This window comes from Centruroides vittatus, unplaced genomic scaffold (genome assembly GCF_030686945.1).
Source record: "Centruroides vittatus isolate TY-2023 unplaced genomic scaffold, ASM3068694v2 contig_1916, whole genome shotgun sequence".
NCBI classification, from domain to species: Eukaryota; Metazoa; Arthropoda; class Arachnida; order Scorpiones; family Buthidae; genus Centruroides; species Centruroides vittatus.
In genome coordinates this window covers 348,453-369,431 of record NW_027121179.1, presented here as the reverse complement: position 1 = coordinate 369,431, position 20,979 = coordinate 348,453, and the positions used below count along the sequence as shown (strand labels likewise).

At 33.5% G+C, this 20,979-nt stretch overlaps 1 protein-coding gene and 1 long non-coding RNA gene across 3 annotated transcripts; both read right to left on the bottom strand.

Annotated features, from left to right (window-relative positions):
* Nucleotides 1-186: 186 nt before the first annotated feature.
* LOC136970330 (uncharacterized) lies at nt 187-18,314 on the bottom strand. Of its 2 annotated transcripts, none has more exons than XM_067264761.1 (8): nt 18,163-18,314; nt 18,030-18,097; nt 17,777-17,824; nt 17,655-17,684; nt 17,502-17,567; nt 17,385-17,420; nt 1,135-1,179; nt 187-1,068 (listed from the first exon to the last, which is right to left on the bottom strand). In XM_067264761.1, the coding sequence occupies exons 1-8, from the start codon at nt 18,212-18,214 to the stop codon at nt 976-978; spliced, it is 438 nt and encodes a 145-aa protein (XP_067120862.1). In that variant the 5' UTR covers nt 18,215-18,314; the 3' UTR covers nt 187-975. The 2 variants fall into 2 exon arrangements, with proteins under 2 accessions (XP_067120862.1, XP_067120863.1); XM_067264762.1 differs by lacking the exons at nt 187-1,068; nt 1,135-1,179 and adding exons at nt 15,264-16,109; nt 16,180-16,224.
* On the bottom strand, nt 2,504-2,971 carry LOC136970342 (uncharacterized). The gene is made up of 3 exons (XR_010879971.1): nt 2,882-2,971; nt 2,750-2,817; nt 2,504-2,555 (listed from the first exon to the last, which is right to left on the bottom strand). It is a non-coding gene; the product is annotated as an uncharacterized lncRNA (long non-coding RNA).
* Nucleotides 18,315-20,979: the final 2,665 nt, after the last annotated feature.

Here is a 20,979-nt window from a genome sequence, read left to right as displayed (position 1 = left end):
TTCAGTTATTTGTCTTCTATTTAAATGTTATATTAAAATTTTTCAAAGAGGTTTAAGAGAATAATAAAATGTGTGAGTTTAATTTGAGGACGTGCCAAATCATCATGAATAGATCTTTTACAACAACTGAAAGTCTCGATTATTAAATGAAATACAATCACAATTAACAATAGAAAAAGACGGAAATAGTTAATGTTTGCATTTATTTAAAGTTTCGAATACAATAGTTTAAATGTTTACCCGATACCATCTGTGATACAATAGTTATAATATCAGTTATACAATTTTACGTTGAATAGCTGTTCATCTTTCTCTGGTATACCATAAACCCAGTAAGGAATATTAAAAATATAATATATATTAAATCTTAAATATCTTACATATATTAATTATATCAAAGAACAAAATATTGTGTTTCTTCCTTATAGGAATTTAATTTAATTTTAATACTACATAATAGCAATTTTACATATTAAACATTAATTCATAATGGCCGGATGCCGAAAAAGTTAAAAAGTCAGCTTACCGCTTTGAGAACCAACCCCCAGCAAGACAGATTGCTCATAAAAATCCCCATCCAGAGATTTTTTTTTTCAGAGAAAAGTTTTTATGACCTTACCATTGTGGACCTTACCATTGTGGACTTCCTCCACTCACAATGGCTACGGGAAAGGGCTTCTTAGTGCCCAGAAAGAAAAAAATTCAAAAAAATTGATGCAAACTGTGTAAACATAAAATTTGATAATAGTTATTTACTTAGTATATAAAACTCGTTTAGAAAAATAGTAAATCATCGCCATTTTGAATAAAGTTTTTAAATAATTCGAATGCATTGGAAGCGAAAACAATAACTGAAATTTTTCCTTAAACATAATTTATAGACTTTTATATTAAATAAAATATCTTTCAGATTATAAAAGTTATTCTAAATATACGGAGTAAACATTTAATTGTTACGATTGCTTCACAATGTTCTTATTCTTCCATATCCCTGTAAGCGAATATTGAACAAAATAGATCAAAATCTTTATCGAGATCTTCTTGCTGACAAACTATTTCAACCTTTTGCTAAAATTTATAAGCATATTTCAATATAAAAATTATATTCATATAAACAAATGTAATAGTGAGTACCTTCAACTTCATCAATTTTTTACAGCCAGGTTCTCGGAGTGCGTCCTAGTAAAATAAATTAATTATCATCTTCATACCGCGATTATACGAAACGCGATTATACAAAACGGTTATATAAAAACAAAAAACAAAAAGTAACACCAGAATATGAAGCGTTGTACCGGTACATACCACAGAATACGATACACAGAGACCAGATTCTTCAAGTAATTAGAAATTACGTTATCTGCCGATTGCCGCGCCGCGAAACTAGGTCATATATAGACGTAGCATTAAGTCATATTTTGAGTAAATTAATTTAAATACAGTAATTGCATTATAGTGTTATTTTCCATTTTAAAATTTATTTATATATTTGATGTGAAAAGTATTCTTTATTAAACTGAAAAACCTTCCGGTTATTTTCCAGATAAAATTTCTTAAAAGGAATTAATTATAGACTATTGTATATCATGTTTATTTAGCAGCGTGATTGCGCTGCGCCTACTAGTATGTATATAAATTAAAATTTGACCTGATTATTTAAAGTGCTTATAACCCACAAACTGCCCAATTAAACCCATTGCAGGAAGACCTGACCCGCGCGAGAAGGTAAACAATACCTCTACCCATCCCACCATAAATTATAAGAACTGGAACTGGACTCGAGTAATGAGCTAACGAAACTCTACGATTATTGCCAAGAAGATTCATGTGTCTGTCTATCGCATTGGGATCTGGAATCGAATATGGATGAGCAAGAATTTTTCAGAGGATAATATGTCCCGAATATATCGGACCCATCCCTCACTTTCTGACAGCCCTCATTACGGTTTGTCCAAATCTACAATGGCTATCGGAAAAAACTTTCCTGGTGCCCATAAGGCAAAAAGAGTCTAAATAAATAAATAAAATAAAATATCGCGCGTTTATCGAATACGCCATATAAATTAATTAAAAACAAAAACTTAGTAAAAAAAAAATTAATTATTTTTCTTTTTACCACAAGTTCTGTAAGAATAACCTTGAATTCACTCTGGAAAAAAAAGTAAAATAAAACGTAAATTTCAAAGATTGGATATAATTTAAACATAAATAATAATATAAACATACATACACGATTCTGAATTTTACGAAAAAAACAGGAAGAAACCAGTTGTTTAGAAGTCAGTTCTTTAGGCTGACATTTATCCATCATTGAAGTAAATATAATATATATCAAGTATCTTAATCATTAAAGATGCAGACGTGCTGTATAAAAATAAATTTTACCAGAAACACTCTTTCATCGAAAGCATTCTCCCTGTTTGCATATTAGTAAACAAACGCATTAATTAATAGTAATAATGAAATCGTAGTTATATAACTATTTTTTATTATTTAAAAGTACTTACCGTAGAGTTAATACCATTTGTACAGCAGTTCCACAGAATATTATCTGCCTAATATTTAAAAGTTGCGAATTTAAAGCAAACTTAATTGTCAGCACTGTATGATAAATAAGCTAAAGTTTAGGGCCGCTCATTTTAAAATTTTATTATTAGTTGATAGGAGGAAAGGGCATCTTTTATATTACAGTTTAGGCGAATCAAATTTAAACCTAGTCTTGCGTATTATATAAAATTTTATGTTATACCTCTTCACTCGTAAAGACATCCCTTATACACTCGATCTCCTGGTCCGTAAAACATCTTTTATCGGCAACTGTTATACAATTTTACGTTTCAAAATTTAAATTTTTAAGTTTTAAGGATAGAAAATTACTTACAAATTTTACAACATAAAACTGTAAAAATTAATAAGCCAATTGAGCGATGCATCTTCAGTTGAAGCAGTCTTTGCTGTAATAGGATATGAACGAGTTTTATATAAGGAAAACGAGTAATAAAAGTTGGTATATTGCCAAAATCTAGTTGAATAGATTATCATTCTTCTCGGGCAATTAAAATTGGTAGTTTCTACTACAATACAGTCGCTGTTGCTTTATAAATTCCGAAAGATAGAAATATTTTCATAATAAATAAAAACACTTATTAATTATTAAATTATTAGTTAATGTATGCACTATAACTTTTTGTAATTTTATGACGTCGTTTTCGGAATATATATAATGCGTCACAGTGCGTCAATTATTAAAATTATCATTGACGGTTTAACTTTCGTGGAATTACGTCATAATTATTGCGTGACGTTTTTGATCATTTGAAATAATTTATATTATTATATTAGAACGAAAAGATAAAAATCTCTCCTTAGGTTGTTTTTTACTACCATCTTATACTTCTATCCATAAAACAGTGAAATCCAATTTTAGAAACGTGGCATTTTAAATTATAGCCAAAACTAAATTTACCAATTAATCTATTTTAATTAATTTAATAATTCTTTTTTAAATAATAAAATCATATATGGTATTTTTAAATTAGTTATTAAAATAATTAAATTATATTTATTATTATTTGAAATAATAATAAAAAAATCATTTTTCTGGTCCACGAATGCTACATACTATAAACAAGTCGAAAGACCCGATACAGGCATCGGGGCATTCTAAATTACGAATAAAAATAATAATGTACTGTACTTTTTTTTTTTTTTTTTAACTCTTTCCGCCCTGTGGGCACTAAGAGGGCCTCTTTTGGTAGGCCCATTATGGGTTCGGCCAGGCCCACAATGGGGCGACCGGGTGGTGAGGGACGGGGCCCGACATATCCGAACGGACCACCCCCCGAAAAATTCCTGGGGATTATTCGACCCGTTCGGATTCGATCCCAGGTCCCCCAAAGCGGAAGGCTGCCACCTTTACCGCTCGGCCATCCGGCCGTCAATGTACTGTGCTAAGTATTATACTGTAAAAATATAAAATAATTTATATTGTTAATTTAAATTAATTTAAATCAAGGTCTATACAAGAAGGTCAGTACACGCGTATTGGAGCAGCCATTTTGGGACTTTTTGAATCGCATGTTTAAAACAAACTTGTACGAGCAGTCAGTTTTATACGGCATTAATTAAACTAATTTATGCAATTTTAGTTAAATTAATGTCGTATAAAACTGACTGCTCGTACAAGTGTGTTTTAAACATGCGACTCAAAAAGTCCCAAAATGGCTGCTCCAATACGCGTGTCCTGACCTTCTTATATAGACCTTGATTTAAATAATAGCTAGGGGCGCCCTAGTGGCCGTTTTTGGCATACCATGGCAGAAAGAAAGACTGCCCATTTTTTCAGCTTTATATAGTAGATGATTACTTGCTTGGAAGACTACAGAACATTATTTTCCTCTTCTAGTTGATGTTTCCTTTTATCAGGGCCAAACAAGATAGCTTGAATATTCCCATACAGTCTCTTCAACCTTAAAATTCCCGGTACATAAGACGACAGTTAACACATAAACTAACGTTTTCGATCCTCCACCGAGGTCTTCGTCAGGTTCGTTGATCATGGAATGCGAAAAGAATCGAACGCTTTCGAAATTCAAAAAAATCGAATATCCCCGCGTGCAGTAATGACGAATGCTACATCGTAAATTTAATAGACAGGAGTAAAACATGATTACCACTGCGGATGTATCTCAGAGGCATATCGCCACGCGCACGATAATACGTTACTTTCCTTGAAATTAATACATTTCCCCGATTTGGTAGCCTTGTAAATCTCAAGAGTCTCCAAAGCCCTGATGTGGTCCGTCTTAAACGACTTCTTAATGAGTCTGGTGTTATCGAAGTCTGCTCTTATATCGGGGTCCGTAGCGTACGTCGACAGGGCGGTGGTGTGTCTTTTTTTGGCCACATCATATCTATGCTCAGAAACCCTTTTTTGAACAGATCTCTTGGTAGACCCAATGTATACCAGGTCCCTTTGGAACCTGTGATCTCTTATCGGGATACTATACACCCCTGGTGCCCTTAACATATCTGATTTGTCTTTAGCGTTTCTGAGAAGCGAGTAGATAGATCGCGTCCTCGAGTATGCCAACTCGGTGCCCTTCCTTAGCGCTATTTCCTTGTACAAGGAATGCAGACGTTTGTTGTATTGTACAACCGTGCGTTGGTGTTGGTCGGGATTCAAATTAGACTCACTCCGCACCGCGGAGGCGTGTCGCGCTGTACTTGTATCAAGGAAATTACGGGCTAAACTACGGATAAGGTTACCTCCGTACCCATGACTAGCGGCAATGTCTTCAATGTGTTTAAGCTCCGTGATCATATCTTCTCTTTTAGAATTATGGGTGAATGCCCTACTAACTAACGCCCTGAACGCCGCTATCTTGTATGGATATGGATCTTCAGACCCAGCGGGTATGTATATAGGCAGGTAGCCGGGTTTGTAGTACACCCGCGTCTCAATATTGTTCATATTGAGTTGAATGGTGACGTCTAAAAAGTGCACTCTGGTGTCTGATAGTTGATCAAGTTTGAGCGTTAGGCCATACGGGTTGTCATTTACGCTGTGCAAAAAATCATCAACCTTCGGCTCGTTCTTCCATATGATAATCACGTCATCCACGTACCTACGGTACAAAATAATATCAGGTGTGAACCTGGAAATGACTTCCCTCTCTAACCGCCGTAACACTAATTCGCATAGGTCGCCCGAAATAGGGCTCCCCATGGGTACTCCCCTCTTTTGTAGATATGTGGTATTGCCGAACCTAAACAGCGAATTGTAGCACATTAGATGCGTGAGCTCAAGTACATGCTTGCGGTGTGCTGGAACGTTGTACTTGGATAGTAAGACGTCCCTAAGGGCGCAGAAGCAAGGTTGGAGTTTGATGGATGGATACAGAGCCTGAAAATCAAACACCGTGACGTGCGCGTTCTCAGTTATCTGTGTACTTTTCAACTCGTCGACCAGCTCTCTGGAGTTCTTCACCGTTAGAGAATAATCTTCTAGATGTCTAGCTAATATGCAGTGTAACTTGTTCTCCATGGAGAACAAGTTACACTGCATATTAGCTAGACATCTAGAAGATTATTCTCTAACGGTGAAGAACTCCAGAGAGCTGGTCGACGAGTTGAAAAGTACACAGATAACTGAGAACGCGCACGTCACGGTGTTTGATTTTCAGGCTCTGTATCCATCCATCAAACTCCAACATTGCTTCTGCGCCCTTAGGGACGTCTTACTATCCAAGTACAACGTTCCAGCACACCGCAAGCATGTACTTGAGCTCACGCATCTAATGTGCTACAATTCGCTGTTTAGGTTCGGCAATACCACATATCTACAAAAGAGGGGAGTACCCATGGGGAGCCCTATTTCGGGCGACCTATGCGAATTAGTGTTACGGCGGTTAGAGAGGGAAGTCATTTCCAGGTTCACACCTGATATTATTTTGTACCGTAGGTACGTGGATGACGTGATTATCATATGGAAGAACGAGCCGAAGGTTGATGATTTTTTGCACAGCGTAAATGACAACCCGTATGGCCTAACGCTCAAACTTGATCAACTATCAGACACCAGAGTGCACTTTTTAGACGTCACCATTCAACTCAATATGAACAATATTGAGACGCGGGTGTACTACAAACCCGGCTACCTGCCTATATACATACCCGCTGGGTCTGAAGATCCATATCCATACAAGATAGCGGCGTTCAGGGCGTTAGTTAGTAGGGCATTCACCCATAATTCTAAAAGAGAAGATATGATCACGGAGCTTAAACACATTGAAGACATTGCCGCTAGTCATGGGTACGGAGGTAACCTTATCCGTAGTTTAGCCCGTAATTTCCTTGATACAAGTACAGCGCGACACGCCTCCGCGGTGCGGAGTGAGTCTAATTTGAATCCCGACCAACACCAACGCACGGTTGTACAATACAACAAACGTCTGCATTCCTTGTACAAGGAAATAGCGCTAAGGAAGGGCACCGAGTTGGCATACTCGAGGACGCGATCTATCTACTCGCTTCTCAGAAACGCTAAAGACAAATCAGATATGTTAAGGGCACCAGGGGTGTATAGTATCCCGATAAGAGATCACAGGTTCCAAAGGGACCTGGTATACATTGGGTCTACCAAGAGATCTGTTCAAAAAAGGGTTTCTGAGCATAGATATGATGTGGCCAAAAAAAGACACACCACCGCCCTGTCGACGTACGCTACGGACCCCGATATAAGAGCAGACTTCGATAACACCAGACTCATTAAGAAGTCGTTTAAGACGGACCACATCAGGGCTTTGGAGACTCTTGAGATTTACAAGGCTACCAAATCGGGGAAATGTATTAATTTCAAGGAAAGTAACGTATTATCGTGCGCGTGGCGATATGCCTCTGAGATACATCCGCAGTGGTAATCATGTTTTACTCCTGTCTATTAAATTTACGATGTAGCATTCGTCATTACTGCACGCGGGGATATTCGATTTTTTTGAATTTCGAAAGCGTTCGATTCTTTTCGCATTCCATGATCAACGAACCTGACGAAGACCTCGGTGGAGGATCGAAAACGTTAGTTTATGTGTTAACTGTCGTCTTATGTACCGGGAATTTTAAGGTTGAAGAGACTGTATTGGAATTTATTTGTACCGGTAATCACGGGTGAAGATTGTCTTTCTAGCTTGAATATATTCAATAAGAAAAATTCAACTAAAATTTAGTGCATATTTTATAATTATTATTGCTTTTATAAATTCATATTTTGATACAAATAATGCTATTTCCTGCGTATACAGTAGACCCCCCCCTATAACACTGTAGATACGTTCCGTGTTATATGATTCCGTGTTGTACGAGTCACTTAAATACATGAGCTAATCACAGCCCGGCACGTGTGCAGTTCAGGGGCTACGGCTGTTTGAAAGGTTTTCTTCCATAAAATTAATCGATTCTAGACTAATTTGACTCAACATTTCCAAATAACGTATAATTTTTGGGAAAAATCCATATAAACTAAGCTATAAATAAAAAATTGTAGGATAACTTACCGAGTGCGGTGCGCACTCGGTAAGTAATCCTACAATGGCGTCGTCGAACGGTTCGACGACGCCATTGCTTAAGCTTGTTTTCGTCGCGGAGCGGCTCATCGAACGGCGGGTGCGTGTTTCCTGATCAGCGAATTTTTCGCAGAAAAATAACTTAACTTTGGAGACATCATTAATAAAAATATAATTTTTATGGCCGTTGAATAATAAATGTGTTTTTAGTAGGTCCAGTGCTCGTTTAAACTCAACGGTTTGTACAATATACGCTATTGGTCCACATTCGACCAATCCTGTCGCGACACGAGTCGGCGATGACGTTTTACCGTGCTATACGAGTCTCTTTTAGCGTGTTATACGAACACGATCGCAATTTTTTCGCCGAGTTATACGAATCCGTGTTATATAAACCCGTGTTATAGGGGGTCTACTGTATTGTCATTCGGTGTGAACATGTTGCATTTTCTAAAGTAACAGGTTTAACGAAATTGGAAAATACAGTATCGGGTTACTAATAAAGATTTCTTTTAAATATTTTATATTGTTAGATAAAAACAAAAATCCAGTTTATAAACTGCTTTAATATTTAACACTTATTATAAAATGTTTGCATTAGAGTACTTAGATATCAGAGTAGCGACACACGAGTCATCGTCGCCATTCTGTCGACTGTCATCACGTGGTCTATGGGTTTATATTAAGAAATGACAAATTTTTTTAGTTTAATAAAGCATTTTTACGAAAAACATGTTGCTTTATTAAACTAAAAAATATCGAAAAACTAAAATTCTGATATCTAGGTACTCTAGTTTGCATCATTAAAGTGGTTGTTAATTAACCTGTTTAAATTACATTAGAACATGATTCTCAGATCAATACTAGTCCATAGACAGTTTGTGGTAAAATTTTAATTTTCTGACAGGTTGTATAACATTATTATGTAACTTATTAAACAGAATAAATGTTACAATATGTTTGTAAACTGAAAACACACTAAAATTTAAAATAAAATAAAGTAATCGAAATTAAAACTTTCAATCATTTAAATTACATTTCATAGTAATTGAGAGTAATGTAACATAGTACTGTACAAATTGTACATTCTAATGAATAATTATTTTACTTAATAATCATTTTATTATAAAATAAACAATAAATAAAGTTGAAGTAGATATTTCAATTTTTTGTGTACTGTTTAATAAATTTTTATATTATACTTATTTAATTCTCTATAAAAATAAATAAATTTCCTTTTACTTGTAAAATATACGAAAAAATTATATTTTTCTTCCAGTTCTGACATATGGATATTGTATAACTTAAAAATTTTTTAAAACATTGTATAAACAATGTTTTAAAAAGACTAAAGTTAAAAAGATAGAAGGAAATCAACTTGCAGAGAGAAAACTTTTTATTTACATTAACAAACTTCCTAAATGCATTTCGCCTTTCACGAAAGGCCTCTTCAGTAGGTTTAATCGTACACAGTTCATATTCCGACAATACTTTGTTAGGAGAAACCACTTATATAGTTTACAAAGAATTCCCATAGCGAAATGTTCTTTTACTTTCCGTTTTACATTGTTTTTTTTCCCTAAAGACGATTTTTAATTTATTAGTATTGATCTGACAATTATTAACATTACAGTGTTAGAAGATATTTTTTAACCTTACAGCAGCCAGGGTTCGGACAGTCTAATCTTCAATCTTCGTTTCGTTTCACCCATGTAAAAACTGGGACTGTTACACGTGCATTCTATCCGATAAACGACGTCTTCTTCTTCTAATAAATCTCTTTTACTAGTACTTCGTATAATCATCATATTTGACAACTTGTTATTTTGGGATGGAGCCAATCTAATTAATTTTTGATTAAGAAATTTATTATATTTCTCATAAATACATTTCATGTACGGAAATGATACGTACTGCTTTATTTCTTGACGTTGTTTAACTTTAAGTCTATTTCTTAAAAAACGGTTATACCAGCCATTTAACAATCTTTTTGGGTATCCATTTAAGATATATTTCTTATGTGTGTACTTCAATTTCTTTTTCTCGTTGATCTATATTTGTTATTCAAGAAAAAAATCTTTGTTATTTCCATTAAATATACATTATATTTTTGATTTAAAGGACATTATGATTTAGAATTGATTTACTTTCTTCGTATTACACGGTTTTTCAAATTTGCAATATTTCAAACGATCATCGAATCTTTTAATTGTTATGTCTAAATAATTTAACTGATTATTTAATTCATGCTCTTCAGTAAATTTAATATTTAAGTTGATTTTATTTGCGTATTCTAAAATTTCGCTTATATAAATAAATTTCGTTTATATGCACAAGAAAGTTCCTAAATGAAGGAAATTATTATCTCTTGCAAACACTTTTAAAGGTTTACTTTACATAAATGTAAAGTTTGTGAGAATGTTTTACTTTTTTTCATTTAATTTTAATTTATAAAAATGTTTAATCTGAGCTCCTGTTTGCACTTTCTATAATGTAAAAGTGCGTGTGAATATAGAAAACTAAATATATTCTTATTTTAACAATATTCCAAATTTCTTCTCTAATTTTGCATTTCAAAACTAGCTAAATTTATCCTCGTACTTCATTATACACACCATGGACATGACTTTTTATTTTGAAACCTATCTAGTCAAAGTCTTTAATTGTGTGTCAGAATAACCTCTAAATGAAAAAATACTATACAGTCAAACCTGTTTTTATGCGGGGGATAGGGACCGCATAAAAAAAACGCATTAAAAAAAATCTCACGAAACTTCACGAATGGCTGTAAATAATAGTTTTCGCAACACAATTTAAAAAATAATTTTTTATGCGGTCAACAGGGACCGCATAAAAAAAGTCTCACATAGAAAATAACTCAAAACCGTACGAAATAGAATTTATTGACAACAGATGTCAGCACTTGACTGCATCGTCTGGTCTATCGTCTGTTTTACATATTTTTGTCCAGGTGGTGTTTTGTTGACTTAAAAAGTAAATTATTTCATCTTTCGCATATTCATGCAATAATATTACTATAATAAGTGCATTTATGCTATAATAAGTTTATTTAGCTATAATAAGTCAACGTGAGACATGACGAATCGCACGAGACTAGTCGCCAACTATATCGCACAAATTAAAAATTCGCATTAAAAAAATCGCACAAATAAAAATCGCACATAAAAAGAGCGCATAAAAACAGGTTTGACTGTATTTGAAATTATAAAAGAAATTCCGTGGCTCGAACTCGAAGGAACGTGCAGTTTACAGCACGTAAACTGCACGTTCCTTAGCATGAAATAGCATGAAATCTATACCTGACGTTGGAACTGCGGATCCAAAATGGCGGCTCCATAGGGAACATTGATGTCCGGACTTTATGGTTTATAGACCTTGATTCTTAGTGATTCGACATGGCGAAAATCAAAACATTTTCAATACAGTATATTCTAAATTGTTTAGAGAAAGGAATCAGAGGTAACTTTCAAAAATTTAAAGTCAGTTTGTAGGAGGCTCGGTCTACCAACTCCAAAGACCCAGTAATAGATACACATAGTCTTAATGCTACATTAGCAAAATAAATATGAGACATTAACGGCCAATATTAATAACCAAGAATCTAGAGTTAGTCCATTACCATTCACTTCAGTTTTAGTACGTGAATGCTTATTGGCTGATTTCTAACTGTATCCTTGGTTGTGAATATGACACAAGACCACTCTTTAAAATATACATTGTCACTCTATTTTCACTCCCATTTCAACTGGTATAGATTTGTAATTGTAGCAAGTTTTTGTTTTCGTACGCGTGGAATTTTATCGAAATATTCTGTTAATTAAAATTTGATTAGATATAATGTTATGCTTTAGAGCAGGAGTCTTCAACCTTACACAGTTTTTGGAACCCTTCTAGATTATAATAATTAACAATTTAAGACAGTGTTTTCAAACTGGTTATCTACTCAAGTTCCACCTAAACATTCTCTTTTACATATCACGAAAAACAGTGAGATAGACTAACCCCCCGGAAAATTGTAGTCTCAGACCATTCTCTGAGAAACACTGAATAACGGTTTTAAGAAAGGATGATGGTTTGGGGTGTATCTTCAGGGTGTGGGGTAAGCGGTGACTGAAGGAAAATCTCTTATATTTATTATATAAAAAATAAAATATATTATATCTTAGAAAATTTGACCTTCGACCAAACCAAATGCTATCTATTTTAAACAATTGCTAGGCACATTGTAACTAGATTTAGAAAGTGGGGGGGGGGAATACGAAATAAAACTTTATTTTATATGAAACATGTAAATACAAAACTAATTATTACACACAAACACACAGAACAAAATAATACAAAAAATACAAAGTAACACGAATTTGTTGAACCGCGGAGAAAGGCGCGTATGATGTGAAAGAAACCTTAAAATCTTTAGCGGAACCCAGGTTGAAGAACCTTGCCTTCGAGAATGAAATTTATAATAAAATAATCTCAAAGAAATTCATCAGAAACTAATAAAAAGTCGTTTCTGAAATAGAAGACTGTTCTTCCTGATGATTTGACATGGCGAAAATCAAGACATTTTAGTCTTTTCTACATATTTTCTTAATTCTAAATTCGTCAGCCATTTTATTTTCTTTTTAAAATTTTAATATTCATGTTGTAAGTATTTACGATCCAGATAACGATGAGGAGGAGCTTAAAATGTTAGAGTTTTACTCTGAGAAATCCGGATTCGAGCCCGTACAGAACTTCAAAAACTTTTTATAGATGATTTGACCCAGATATATCAGGTCCCGACTCTTTTCATCTAGCCGCTCCACTGTAATCTGATAAAATCCATAACAAATATTTAAAAAAAAAACCTTTTATTGAATGTAGAAGAGAAAGGATAAAGAAAATTACTACACGAATTTGTTATTAATATGAAAAAGTTAGATTAATCATTCTATTTCCTTCCTTACTGTGAACAATAAGAGAATGAAGAGTATGATTAATATCTAGGCCCACATTGGAAGCGAACAGGTGGTAAGGAACGGGACCTGACATACCCAGAACAGACCGCAATGAAAAAATCCAGCAACGAGTAGCGTAACTTTCCTGGCTCTTAGATTTTATTTTAAAAATAACTTTTATATTATTAATCATAATAAATAAAACTGTGTATGGGACCATCTGACATGAGATTTTATTAAAAAGTAAATTTTATATTTTTAATTACTATAAAATGGAAAAAGCTTAATATTTTTAGGCAAAGATGAATTTTATTAAAAAAAAAAAAACTTGTAAATGCTAATAAGTAAAATCTTTATTAAATTCGACTCCTCTCGACATATGACCTTCCCCTATCTCTCCATTCTCTCAACCTTTTAACCACCAAATTTAAGAACATCAATGGCCCTTATATGTAAGTTATCGTGCCAAATTTCATTTCTTAATATTTATTCTATTCTGAGATATTAAGAAATAGACGTCAGCACACGTACTGTACATACACAGGCGACATTTTATTATTATTATTTTTTTTTTAGGTTTAGTGGATCTCAAAACGTGGAGATTTGCAAACAACCTGGAGGGTCAAATTTGACAGGCCACCAGTGGCCAAGCGGTTCTATTCCCTTAACACTGGGAGTTCGGTCGTGAATTCGCGCCTCGCTAGAAAGCTTTTCTCCACGTATATAACGCCAGAATAGAGGGCAGTTATCCTTAAAAAGACTCCCGGAAGACATCCCCTAGGCAGATCGCCCAATGTGCGTTGCCGTAAATTAATAAACAAACAAACATCAAATTTGACACGAATCCATTGCTTTCCTTTGTCATGTATACATAACGAAAATTAAACCGGCCGGGACACTAAAATTCTGGAATTTTTCGATCTTCTAGAGTAGTGGTAGGCTGGCGTCTTAAGCTTGGTACTCACATGCGGCAACGGACGACGGAAACTGTCGACGGAACGACAAAATGACTTCACTTTTGCCGTCGCGGAAAGCGGAACGGCAAAAATTAGACCGATAGGAAGATCGTTTAGCAATGTCGTCATAAAGATCACGTGGGACGATAGCATTCGAACTATGGCGGTCAGCAAGCTAAAAAGCTTTATTTGTACACTAATACGCTAATATATTTCATGTATACGCTATATTACTATCAAATTTAAATATTAATGTCAAATAGACGTAACTTACTGCGTAAAGTATTGGGAATGGCGTAATCGAAATTCGGTGACGAAAGCTAACTTTCGACGATTTAGAATATTTTTCCTATCCAAATTATTTGTTTTTGAGGGTTTTTTATTTGCGATAAGATCAAAGCCAAACTTAAAAAGTTTAATTGAAAGAACAAAGCCATTTTCCACTACTGGCACGTGGCCTTCCTACTGTCGTAGCTTGTTTATATTTACGGCTGGCAGATGGCGTGTTTCAATTGTAGGGTAATTTCCGCAAGTAAGTACACGCGATACGGAACGACGACGGAACGGCAACCGCTTCCGTCGACGGTTTCCGTCGTCCGTTTCCGCATGTGAGTACCAGGCTTTAACTGCTTCTGCCATCCGGTTGCTTTTTTAGTTTTTAACACTATGGGCACTTTTCTTCAGCAAGCCTATTATGAGTTTGGCCAGGCCCACAATGGAGCAATCGGCTAGTGAAAGTCGAAGCCCGACATAACCATTTGGCCATGTATGTATTTAAATTAAGACTGATGTGTTATTTTTAAAATCATTTATACTTTTTCTACGTTTTTCAGTTATTTGCCTTGTATTTAAATGTTATATTAAAATTTTTCAAAGAGGTTTAAGAGAATAATAAAATGTGCGTGTTTAATTTGTAGACGTGCCAAATCATCACGAATAGATCTTTTACAATAATTGAGAATCTCGATTATTGAACGAAATACAATCACAATTAACAATAGAAAAATGCGGAAATAGTTAATGTTTGCATTTATTTTAAGTTTTAAATACAATAGTTTTAATTGTATTTAAAATTGTTTACCCGATACCATACAATAGTTATAATATCAATACAATACTTATACAATACAATAGTTATACAATAGTTATAATATCAGTTATACAATTTTACGTTGAATAGCTGTTCATCTTTCTCCGGAATACCATAAACCCAGTAAGGAATATTAAAAATATAATATATATTAAATTTTAAATATCTTACATATATCAATTATATCAAGAACAAAATATTGTGTTTCTTCCTAATAGGAATTTAATTTAATTTTTAATACTACAGAATAGCAATTTTACATATTAAACATTAATTCATAATGGCCGGATGCCGAAAGGGTTAAAGAGTCAGCTTACCGCTTTGTGAGCTAATCCCTAACAAGACAGATTGCTCATAAAAATCTCTGGGAATGGGAAAAATCCCTACCTCAGAGATTTTTTATGAGCGATCTGTCTCGGACATGTCGGATTCCGTACGGAGGCAATTGTGAGCCTCCTCCACTCACGATGGAAGGCCTTAGTGCGCAAAAAGCAAAATTCCAAAAAAGAAATTAATGCAAACTTTGTAAACATAAAATTTGATAATAGTTATTTACTTAGTATATTAAACTTGTTCAGAAAAATAGTAAATCATCGCAATTTTGAATAATGTTTTTATAATTCGAATGCATTGAAGCGAAAACAGTAAGTGGAAGTTTTTCCTTAAATATAATTTACAGACTTTTATATTAAATAAAATATCTTTTATATCATGAAAAGTTATTCTAAATATACGAAAACAATTTTAAATCGAAAAATTGATATTTTTATCTGCTTTAATTTCGATATAAATTTTTAAATATTTTCACTTACACAAGCGCAACTTTAAAGTAACAGATTTATGATATTGCAAAACAACATTCAAGAATTCTTATTACCATTTTGAATATTTAATAATAATATAAAAAAATTCCGAGTAGACATTTAATTGTTACGATTGCTTCGCAATGTTCTTATTCTTCCATATCTCTGTAAGCGAATGTTGAACAAACTACATCAAAATCTTTATCGAGATCGTCTTGCTGACAAATTATTTCAACCTTTTGCTAAAATTTAAATGCATATTTCAATATAAAAATTATATTCATATAAACAAATATAGTAGTAAGTGAGTACCTTTATCTTCATCAATTTTTTACAGCCAGGTTCTTGAATTGAGTTCTAGTAAAATAAATTGATTAAGTATTATCTTCATACCGGTATAAGTTTGTATTTATAAGTACAGTAGAAACTCGATTATCCAAAATGGTTATTAAAAAAACACCAGAATATGAAGCGTTGTACAGTACATACCACAGAATACGATACACAGAGTCAGATTCTTCGAGTAGCTAGAAATTACAACGTTATCTGTCGATTGTAGCGCCGCGAAACTAGATTATATATAGATGTAACATTACGTCAGATTTTGAGTAAATTTAAATACAGTAAGTATTTAAATTAATTTACATTGCATTACAGTGCTTATAGGAATTAAATGTACAGTGCTTTATGCAGTACCTGAAACACAAAAACAGTAATTTTGGATTATCCCAAATTTCGTTTATTCGAAAGACCCCTGGTTGCATCCAGTTCGATAATCGAGTTTCCATTGTATTTATGATGTAAGCATTGTAAGAAGTCGTATATGAATTTAAATATTGTTAAGTAAAAATTTATTTCCGTGCAGCCAACTTTATATTAAAAATATAATCGTATAAAATAAATTCAATTTTTCAGTTAAATTTGATTTACATTTATTATTGTATTATTATTGTTATTATTATTTATGATGATTGATTATTAATGATTGTATATCACATTCATATTAGCAGCGTGATTGCGCCGCGCCTACTAGTATGTATATAAATTAAAATTTTACCTGATTATTTAAAGTCCTTATAGCCCACAAACTGCCCAATTAAACCCATTGCAGGAAGACCTGACCCGCGCGAAAAGGTAAACAATACCCCTACCCAACCCACCATAAATTATAAGAACTGGAACTGGGTTCGAGCCCGAAATCCTACAGTAGTAAGTTAACACAATTCCGCGAGATTGACGATTTAAGGAATTAACATGTTTGTCTATCGCTTTGGGATCTGAGATCGAATCTGGACGAGCAGGAATTTTTTCAGAGGATGGTATGTTCCGAATATACGGGATCCATCTCTGATAAGCCCTCATTACGGGCCTGTCCAAATCTACAATGGCTATAGGAAAAGACCTTCCTGGTGCCCATACGGTGAAAAGAGACTAAGTAAATAAATAAAATAAAATATCGCGCGTTTATCGGATACACCATATAAATGAAAGAAAAAGAAAAATTAATTTTTTTTTACCATAAATTCATCTGTAAGAATAACTTTGAATTTAGTCTGCAAAATAAAATAAAATAAACTGTAAATTTTAAAGATTAGATATATTTTAAATACAAATAATAATATAAATACACTTACATGATTTTGAAGTTTGTGAGGAAAACAGGGAGAATACATTTCTTTAGGCTGACATTTTTTCTCCATCTGAAAGTAAATACAGTATATATATAATATATATCAAGTATCTTAATCATTAAAGATGCAGACGTGCTGTATAAAAATAAATTTTACCAGAAACACTCTTTCTCGAAAGCATTCTCCCTGTTTGCATATTAGTAAACAAACGCATTAATTAATAGTAATAATGAAATCGTAGTTATATAACAAATTTTTTATTATTTAAAAGTACTTACCGTAGCGTTAATACCATTTGTACAGCAGTTCCACAGAATATTATCTGCCTAATATTTAAAAATTGCGAATTTAAAGCAAACTTAATTGTCAGCACCGTATGATAAATAAACTAAAGTTTAGGGCCGCGCATTTTAAAATTTTATTATTATTTGATAGAAGGAAAGGGCATCTTTTATATTACAGTTTAGGCGCATCAAGTTTAAAATGGTCTTAAACCTGGTCTTGCGTATTATATAAAATTTTATGTTATACCTCTTCACTCGTAAAGACATCCCTTATACACTCGATCTCCTGGTCCGTAAAACATCTTTTATCGGCAACTGTTATACAATTTTACGTTTCAAAATTTAAATTTTCAAGTTTTAAAGAATAGAAAATTACTTACAAATTTTGCAACATAAAACTGTAAAAATTAATAAGCCAATTGAGCGATGCATCTTCAGTTGAAGCAGTCTTTGCTGTAATAGGAAACGAATGGGTTTTATATAAGGAAAACAAGCAATAAAAGTTGGTATATTGCCAAAATCTAGTTGAATAGATTATCATTCTTCTCGGGCAATTAAACTTGGTAGTTTCTACTACAATACAGTCGCTCTTGCTTCATAAATTCCGAAAGATAGAAATATTTTATTATTTGAAAAAACGAAATATTTTCTAATTAAAAACATTTATTAAATATTAAATTATTATTTAATTTATATACTATAATTTTTTTTATTTTATGATATTCCCAAAATATATATAATGCGCCACAGTGTGACAATTATTGAAATTATCATTGACGATTTAACTTTCGTGGAATTACGTCATAATTATCGCGTGACGTTTTTGATCATTTGAAACAATTTATATCATTGTATTACAACAAAAATCTCTCCTTAGGTTGTTTTTTTCCTACAGTCTTATAATTCTATTCATAAAACAGTGAGATCCAATCTTAGAAACGTGGAATTTTAAATTATAGCCAAAATTGAATTTGAGCTGATCCAACATTGAATCATAGAGTTTGAAGCTCCTTGCATAATGTACGATCAGGGGCGAATTCTCTGGGCTTGCTTAGCATGCGCCGTATGCTTAAGAGAAAGTTTTGACTGTCAATATACTTTTTATATGAGAACAAATATGCCAATAATAATTTATTCGAACGTGTAAACTCTTTTATCATTTGTGTTTGTTTTTCATTGGCAGCTAGCGGCTAGCCATTTTAAGTCAGTGAGATGTTGCGGGAACTCGTGAGATTGCTTGCTCGTGTGGAGGTTAACGCAGTGCGAACAAGTGCGCGCACATGACGTCATTGGAAACATTTCACACGGCCAGATTTTACGGTACCCAGTCAGAATACATGTATTGTGTACAGAAGCGGATCTACATAGGGACTAATAGGGCTTAAGCTCTGGGCCCAGTGTCAAGGGTAAACAAAAGTTTAATTATTATCATAAATTTTTAATACTTTTTTATTATATATTTCATGTGTAGACATATAATAGGCTTTCTAATAATCACACCAAATAAAGTTTCTGCCTATTATTTAGTGCTAGAGATAGGCCTACTATTCTTATTATAACTTTTAGCATGCCGAAAAATTTTGGTCAGGATTAGTCGATGTGTACGATACCCTTTTTTATAGCTTGTGCCCATCTTGTTTTTCAGTCTGCAGGCGCCGCTAGTATCATTATACAAGGACGACGCCAGCCAATGGGTAAGGGGGGGCAAGATGATGTAAATTGATAGAGGATATGAATTGTATGTAGGTAAAATAGAAACGATTCATAAAGTTTTAATCATTTACTATGTACCGGAAAAGAAATATCTCAAATAAAACATTTTCTTTAACTTACAAGAAGCCTAAGAAGATTATTTTAATTAAAACTTAGCATTTAAATAACTTTTTCGAATTTCTAGGAGAGGGCAACTGCCCCTCTGCCCCTCCCCCTGGCGACGCCCTTGTCATTATATTCAAAGCCTAACGAAATAGGCGATTGATTAACTAAAGCTTGGAACCAGCGCTTTGTAGCCACAATTAAGTCCATAACGAGTTAATGAGAAAATGGGGTTAATCAGAATGAATGAAGGTGTCCAAATCAATTTTGCTCATGATACACTACAGGGTTCTGGACTAGATTCGAACTCTGATCCTGTGACTTTGCACTAGATCAGCGGTTCTCAACCTTTTTTTACCCATGGATCCCTTTTTCTCTTAATTGTTTGTGGACCCTCATAGACATTGCACAGAAAAAAAAGCCTTATATTTTTGCCTAATAAAAAAGAAAGAAAACGTTCAGAAATATCACTGTTAAGTGACATGACACTGATGATACCTATAAGATTCTCCTAACAAACCCCGGCTTTATAATCTCTCTTTGACCTTTGTCAAATGTCATAAGTCGTATACGTATTCAATATTTTAAACCTTTATGCAAGAAATGACTAATAAATTGACAATATATATACTGTAGAAATTTAATTCTCAGTAAAACAATTGTTCTGAAGTAGAATTATCCTATAAACCACTAAAATATCACCGTGAACCCCAATTCGGTAATTTTTGTTTTTTTTTTTTGTTTTTTTTTTTTTTTTTTTTTGTGGACTTCCAGTAATGTTACATGGACCCGGTTGAGAACCACTGCATTAGATTAACACCTTATCGAAATGATGCCCAAAATTTTCGATTGGCGGGCCAAATCGCGCATAAGTAGGCAAGTCACAAATCGTATTTTGTATATTCCATTATACAAAAAGTAGGCCTATTTCTATCGTTTCCAACTGATGCGTCAAATGTTTTTTCAGGCCGGATTTGACCCGCAACCCATGATTTGGGCCCCACTGTCATATCGCACAGCCGACCATGCAGAATGATTCAATACTTTGCACATTTTTAAATAAATAAGAAGAAGTACATAATAAATTTTGTAATCAAATTAATATTTTTTAATGTAAGATTAAACATTTATTTTGTTTAAAAAATGGCAGCTTGCCACCTCCTTTAAACATTTCACGTCTACGAAAATTGTTTGGGTAGCACCTTTGACAGGAAATACTGAAGCTGAGAGATTAATGCATAGCAGGAGTTTCCTGTTGTAGCTAACATGGAGTTTTACGACCGATTCGTCTCGATAATAGGCTATTCTTGCTGTCGTTAAGCCTTTAAACTTACATGAAGGATTTACAACCTCCTTCTTTGAAGTAGACCTGCTTTGGATTA

Bases quoted from the DNA above. Each gene is read 5' to 3' on its own strand.
- LOC136970330 (XM_067264761.1), bottom strand. From the start codon at position 18,214: ATGCATCGCTCAATTGGCTTATTAATTTTTACAGTTTTATGTTGCAAA. The intron at 17,685-17,776 runs GTAAGTACTTTT...ATATGCAAACAG, and splicing joins CAAATGGTATTAACGCTACG to GGAGAATGCTTTCGAGAAAG. The intron at 17,421-17,501 runs GTAAGTGTATTT...TTTATTTTGCAG, and splicing joins CTCACAAACTTCAAAATCAT to ACTAAATTCAAAGTTATTCT.